Source organism: Etheostoma cragini, chromosome 15, assembly GCF_013103735.1.
Source record: "Etheostoma cragini isolate CJK2018 chromosome 15, CSU_Ecrag_1.0, whole genome shotgun sequence".
In the NCBI taxonomy this organism is placed as follows: domain Eukaryota; kingdom Metazoa; phylum Chordata; class Actinopteri; order Perciformes; family Percidae; genus Etheostoma; species Etheostoma cragini.
The window spans coordinates 7,227,731-7,234,502 of record NC_048421.1 but is presented as its reverse complement, the minus strand read 5'-3'; the positions used below and the strand labels follow the sequence as shown (position 1 = coordinate 7,234,502).

General features: G+C 38.0%; 1 protein-coding gene and 1 long non-coding RNA gene across 6 annotated transcripts in view; one reads left to right on the top strand and one right to left on the bottom strand.

Moving 5' to 3' along the window:
* Positions 1–2,814, bottom strand: part of LOC117957658 — a 13,596-nt gene extending 10,782 nt beyond the window's left edge. The window contains exon 1 of the long non-coding RNA XR_004659554.1: positions 2,804–2,814. This is a non-coding gene — a long non-coding RNA (uncharacterized LOC117957658). The remainder of the gene's footprint in view (positions 1–2,803) is intronic.
* LOC117957657 (LITAF domain-containing protein-like) lies at positions 969–5,623 on the top strand. 5 transcript variants are annotated; one of them, XM_034893552.1, is made up of 5 exons: positions 969–1,145; positions 2,404–2,560; positions 3,282–3,311; positions 4,457–4,604; positions 4,978–5,623. In XM_034893552.1, the coding sequence occupies exons 1-5, from the start codon at positions 990–992 to the stop codon at positions 5,081–5,083; spliced, it is 597 nt and encodes a 198-aa protein (XP_034749443.1). In that variant the 5' UTR covers positions 969–989; the 3' UTR covers positions 5,084–5,623. The 5 variants fall into 5 exon arrangements, with proteins under 5 accessions (XP_034749443.1, XP_034749444.1, XP_034749445.1 ...); XM_034893553.1 differs by having other exon boundaries at positions 4,460–4,604; positions 4,978–5,621; XM_034893555.1 differs by having other exon boundaries at positions 1,054–1,145; positions 2,409–2,560; positions 4,460–4,604; positions 4,978–5,621.
* Positions 5,624–6,772: the final 1,149 nt, after the last annotated feature.

The window sequence follows — 6,772 nt, the reverse complement described above, 5'->3', positions numbered from 1 at the left end:
ATATATATATACATGTATATATATGTATATGTATGTATTCTCAGGATTTCCTTCCCATCAACTGTAATTATCAGCATGGCTGTAGCACTTCACATTCCAGATGTAATGGGTAATGTCCTTGTGACAGTCCTGTGACCTCTCAGTGTTGTTAACCTTGCCCTGACTGTCATCTGGCCTTCATGCTTCAAAGTCATGTGTTTAAAGGGTGGATCCTTCACAATCACTTAGTGTGGGAAACCATTGTACAGGCACTGTGAAATATAGTTTTTTCAAAGGAGTGTGGTATGTATCCTTAGGCCTTAATGGAGAAATGATACGTTTCAGAGAAATCTTGCTTGGGTAAAACGTTCCCATTTTATGTTTTACATTTGCTTTTCCCTACTTTCCTGCACTTCTGCATGATTCATCCTGTTTTGCATGACCATGAATGTGCTGATGTGAGTTTGTCATCACTAGAGGAAACTACACCACAATTTAGGTGAAACCTTTTGTACTTTTACAGAAGTTAGCATTTTGTTTAACAAGTAATACAGCTACTGCAACTTCCCACTGACACAACAATTCTGAAGGTCACCGTTGAAGACCCTGCACATCTTTTGTACACCCTCAGGTGACACTTATTTTGGTTTACCCGACCTTTTCCTTATTTGCATCTTCCCGTTTGCTAACAGGGGTGGGGCAAATCACAACTTTTTTTGAGTCACAGTGGTTTGTACTTTGTGTCTGCATGTGTTCTTAACTGCAACGAGATTGCTGACTGAAACAGTGACATACCATTAATGACACGATGCATTATGTCAGACCAACAAAGAATGCATTGTTCTTAGCAAACACTCGTCTCTCTCCCTCTGTTTTTGTGAAAGTACTTTTTTTTCTCTTTTTTTTTACTGTTTTCACAGCTCTTATTGGCTTATTGGTCATTATTTGAACAACATTGATCAAACACTGTAATAAAATTCAGTTCATTTTCTGTGGATCCACCCAGTCACATGGAACAAAGGGGAGGGGTGAGGAGGAGGGGGAATCAGAATGTTGTAGGACTAGCCCGTCCATTACATTGTGAAAAATACAGGAAATACTTGAAATATCTATCTTACTGTGGTTCTTATTGCCTCACTCGGTACCAGGCAGCTCCAGGAGAAAGGGTGCGTAACTCTTTTATTTTGATGGAAAGTAATAGGTAGGTAAATTATTTGTTTTGTATATAATGTATTTGTATTTGTTTTCTATATAATGATCAGCTGCTGTTGCTATTTTGTTAAAGTTATGAGCTTTGTGTGTGTACTGCATATGAATTTGGATATTATCCTAACTTAGTTGTTGATGTTATTATTTCACCACTGTACAGAACAGATTCAAAGAATATAAACGTAGTGTATTTTTACGGTCAGACATTGGTGATGTTACCTTTATCCAGCCACACTGTTCAAACAAAACAGGGTGAGGCTCAAGTCCAATGCTATGGTGAACTAATGTGTGTGGCTCATGTTGCTCTAATTGATTTAGGGTTGATTTCTGATGAGACAGGAAGTCTCACGCTGAAGGGGCCTGTTCACTATTAGCGAGGCTGACCAGCATACATTCTGGCACCACATTATTCCATGTTATCAAAACGCAGCAATAAAGTATTGTTTTGCATTCCTGAAAACTCAGAGGACAAGTACAGAGCAACATTATCGGAGCAAAGCACACAGGCTCTATTGCCCTACGCCTCTCAAACTAGGCAAATGACTGATAAAGTAAATTGCTTCTGTTCACTGCTTCCCTCTGCCTGCTGCTATGAACCAAGAGCTACTGTATTAATACTGTAGTTTCTTTAAAGCTACTCTCTGTTTTTCCCAGTGTTGGAAAGTAGTTAAGTGCGCTTTCTCAAGTACTGTACTGAAGAACAATTTTAAAGTACTTGTAACGTGCTTAAGTTACTTCTACCTCACTGCATTTCAGAAATAGATAATGTACATTTTACTCCACTCTGCATTTGGTTAATATTGTTTTTTACAGGTGACATTTAACTTGTTAAATATGAGCCGTTGTCATAGATGAAATTACTAACACCAAATCAAGAAAATTTGCTACAGAAACAACTAGTGAAAGCTGCTTTCTCATTAACGCATCAGTAACACTAATGTCATATTACTAATGTTTAATATAGCACAGGGGAAAAAATGAATAGAATCATTGACTGCTTTACTTTGATACTCAACACACATTTTGCCAGTAATACCTTTTGCCCATTTTTTCTTCTAAATTTGATGACATCTTTTTTTCTTTGGCTGCATTTCTAACCAAAGTTTGTGTTCAAAAAAAGCATGCACCTGTTGAAAAGTGTGGCTTTTTGTGGCGGTGCTGATCAAACCTGAAAGCCAGTTGAAAAAATGTATAATACACATTTCATGTGTGCAGTTAAGATTTCTAAAGATGGAAAAAGGACACCCACAACAGGATTTGGCTCCACCATACCCTGGGCCACCTATGAACTACGGGGGTGCCGTGCAGCAGCCAGGGATGTACCCTCAGCCGGGCTTCGCACCTGCGGGGCCTCCACCTGTTAACCAGGGAGGTATGTGTCTGCCTGGGCTAAAAGATGATGCTCTTCAAACAAACAAGACTTTTAGGAATCCAGGATTTGTGTCTCATGTGTAGCCAAAAGTCAACTATCACTTCTTGAACTTTAGTCTGTGACGCATCAAGGTCTGTGACATCATGTTACTCTCTCATTTCTGTATTTTTACGCTACTCAGTTTAAGCCAATGACTGATGTTGTTCTTATCCTTTTTAAGTAATTTTGTTTCCCAAACTAAACTAGTTCTGTTTCACAATGTTTACTCTGTGTAGACTGTATATGAAGATGGACAACATGTCTCCACTTCCTCCCACTGTACAAAAGTGAAGCCAACATATCTCAGATTTGGCTGCCATCTTGTAAATTTGGAGCAAGAGTGCGCAGTAGCAATCAGGAGTGGAGCAGCAATATTGACCAATCGCAAGTTAACAACAGCTGTCAATCATGACGCTTCTTACCGTTTTTATAGCATTACTTGACTAATTGAAACAAAACTTGAAGGAAAAAACACTCCAAGAATTGTTTGACATAAAATATTAATTATTATAATGACTATGATGTTTTCTTTAGTCTGTAGGATACAATTTGTAGGTTGTCGCTGCAGCATCAAAATAGTTCATTCAAAATTCAGATTTTGCACTTGTCCATATTGCACTTTCAGAAATCTGTTCTGAATGGTCCTTTCTTGCTTTGGTAAACTGTGTGTTTTATCTGCCAGGTGCTCCGCCCCAGGCTGCATCTGTCACAGGTGAGATGGCTGAGATAATACTTTCTAATGTAAAAGACAATGTGAATGCACCACTTCTCACAACATGTAAACAAACACTTGTTCACACCCTGCATATAAAAACACATCATTAACAGCTCATTAATGTGTTTCCATACTGCCACTGCGGGCTGTCAGAATGTCCGAGGGTGAAGTCCTCAGTCTCCTACCACAGTGAGCTAAAGAATAGCCCATTTGTAGCTTCTGTGCATAACAAAATGCCATTGTTCACTTTTTCTTTTTTGGGTGAATAGTCACATTTTGAGTAAGGATTCCTATCTTGAGTATATATCTTTAAACAGTGTTAGTTGCTACCCCATTTATTTTACTGTTCACAGTCAAATTTGACCTGACAGTTTTGACTGCTCTTGTTTTAACATAAATACCAAGAAAAATGAGGAAAAGTATATTTATTAGAACAGTTATTGTATAAAGAACTATATTAGAAGATTAACATCCACAACATGTGTGTGTGTGGGTGGGTGGGTGTTATTTCTTATGGTGGTCGTTTTTAACCGTAAATAAAAAAAAGTTTGACCAACTTGAATAAATCACTCAAAATTCAGAGAAAGTAGTCACAATGAATTGAATGTATTCACATGCCTTTTGTGAAGGATATCATGAGGTCTTGAGGCAATCTGATGAAAAATGGCACAGGGAATGTTTAAATCTGTCATTTTGGACCAGAACAGTTTTAGAAAGTTATACTTCTCTTCCACGTTTGAAAACCACTAAAACACGTCCTGTGAATTGTGGGCTTCTCACACGGATATTAACTGGTAATTGACAGCCTCTGCTGGTCTTGATGAGTCAATGCAGTGAGTACATTTTTATCCTCAAATCTGGTGGTAAACGTCCCAAAGTGGAAAATCTACAGAAACTTTGTTAGGTGTTAACTCACTACACATCCAACAAATAGATATGTATTGGTAAACATTCAGTACACAAATGGTAACATAGACACATATACTGTACAATAAAAAACAATACATATATACAACATATTCATCATTTTCAGTTGCAACGGTTGCAAACAAATACTGACAAAGATTTAAAATATTTTTATACGAAGACAAAAGTAGAAGGAGACAAATCCTTTACTTTTTGTGTTGTGCATTTCTCATCCTCAGTGACTCAGATGATTGTAACACCTCAACTGCAAGATGTCCCGGGACAAACCGTGTGCCCCCACTGCCAGCAGTCGGTCCTCACCAGGATAGAGCACACACCAGGCCTGCTTACCTGGGCCATCTGTGGTGGCCTCACCCTCTTTGGGTAAAAACAACCTTTTGGATAGAAACTTAGTACACGTCTAGTTTATGGTGGTTTCTAGCTTGGATAAAACATATAATGAGAATAATAATAATAATAATAATAATAATACATTTTTACATACGTCACCTTACAGTTAAAAAAATAGTAACAATAATAGGAAAAACAAACAGAACATTTAGTACAGATGAGTGGTGATGATGTTGGCTATGCCAATGTGAAAAAAATGTGTTTTCAAGCGGGTTTTGAAAAGGGAAAGCGAGTTAATGTTGCAAATGTCTGAAACTACTACACAGGACATGGTACACTCTGTCACAAACCATTATAACTTTAGGAACCCAACTGGAAAGTTACAATTCTTTGTTTCCTCCCACAGGTGTTTTCTTTGCTGTTGTATCCCGTTCTGTGTTGATTCCTGTCAAGATGTGGAGCATCGCTGTCCTTCATGCAACAACGTCGTCTACATACACAAGCGAATGTGAACGTGACTGTGAATGAAGAAGACCTTAATGCTTGTCTGTAGCCTTAACTTTTTATACTGGTTAAAATTATTTTGATTGTGATATTAAATGTAGCTCAGAGCAAATTCTTTCGGGAAGACCTAACTTAATCGACGCACTCCTAATCAGTTCAGCTGTTATCTTAAAAATATACTTTCGCCGCGTATAAGTCACATGTCTGCAACTAGTCTCTCCTTATTGAAATATAGCTCAGCAAAAAATCTATCAGAAAGACTTAATTTAATCAATGCTCTCTTCCTAAATAGAATCAGCTGGTAGGGGCAGTCACCTTCCTGCTAAACCAATCAGAATCATACACAAATTGCGAGGGCCAATCACAGAGTCACAGCCCTGCTTTAAAAAATCTGTTCTCCCTTTACTATTCAGCTGTCGTTGCAGGCAAAGGGTGAAACCCTCCACCTCCCATTCCACCTTCAGTCATCTACTCCAGCTGACCGGTCCGGAGCCTCCTTTGGTCTGGTCTTTGGGCTTCTTTGGCAATACCACCGGTGCCTAGATTCTATCTGGGAATCACCAATTATTTGCATGTACACAGTATTATTTGCATGTATATTTATTGTAATTTTAAAATAAATCGGACCACAACATGAACATCATGTTCCATTGAAGAACACTATGGGGCGCCGTTTGTAAAGCGGCTCACACTCAAAATAACAGCAACATTTTGTCACATTTAGCTTTAAATAATGTTTAAAAATCTGGTATGAAATTTTGAGGGTCACTTTCTTGTTCACTTTCTTCACATTTACAACAATATTTGTCAACTTGGAAATATTTTAAATAGTCAAATCCAAATATTAAATGTTACACCTAAATGTTAAATCTAAATGCTAAATCTAAATCTTATATCTAAATCTAAATGTTAAATCTAAATCTAAATCTAAATGTTAAATCTAAATCTAAATGTTAAATCTAAATATTAAATCTAAATCTAAATGTTAAATCTAAATCTAAATGTTAAATCTAAATCTAAATCTAAATGCTAAATCTAAATGTTTCAGGTGAAACTAAATATTTAGTTAACATGCAAATCAAATGCCGGTAACCGGAAGTACCAAAATAAAAGCTCGAGGAGGTCAGTGTATGTTTATAGTGTCAACTAACGAATACAAATAATCTCATCCGGGGATATGGACTCTTGAACTTGGATAACCGTGAAAATAACTACCTTAAATAATAAACATAGTTGGGGAAAACTGTATTTGAAGAGTACTTTGAGTTTTTAGTGTCACTTTTATGAATGGTGTGGGAATTATAGCCACTATAGCCAGCCACAAGGGGGGGGCTCACTTTGACTGGTCTGTCACGTTCGCTTGCATTAAGGTCAGCAAGAGCCTATCCCCGCCCGCCCCAAACAAGGCACGGTACTGTCGGCCATGGTCACTCTGCGAAATGTCTAACAAATCAGCGTTAGCCGAGAACATCGGCAGAGCCGTCCCGCTGGCTGTACAAACCTATTCAACAGCGACAGCAACAGCCCCATGGCCACCGCAGGCCAGCTCGGTAAGCATGTTTTCCAAATCACAGAGCTAGCATTGTCTTGTTGTCAAGGCTAACTTAACTAAACTAGTGAACGGTAGCTAGCCAGTAGAGATTTGCTACTACCTTGACAACAATACAATGCTAGCTCCGTGATTTGGAAAACATGCT

Bases quoted from the DNA above. Each gene is read 5' to 3' on its own strand.
- LOC117957657 (XM_034893552.1), top strand. From the start codon at position 990: ATGGAACAAAGGGGAGGGGTGAGGAGGAGGGGGAATCAGAATGTTGTA. The intron at 1,146-2,403 runs GTGCGTAACTCT...TCATGTGTGCAG, and splicing joins AGGCAGCTCCAGGAGAAAGG to TTAAGATTTCTAAAGATGGA. The intron at 4,605-4,977 runs GTAAAAACAACC...TTCCTCCCACAG, and splicing joins GGTGGCCTCACCCTCTTTGG to GTGTTTTCTTTGCTGTTGTA.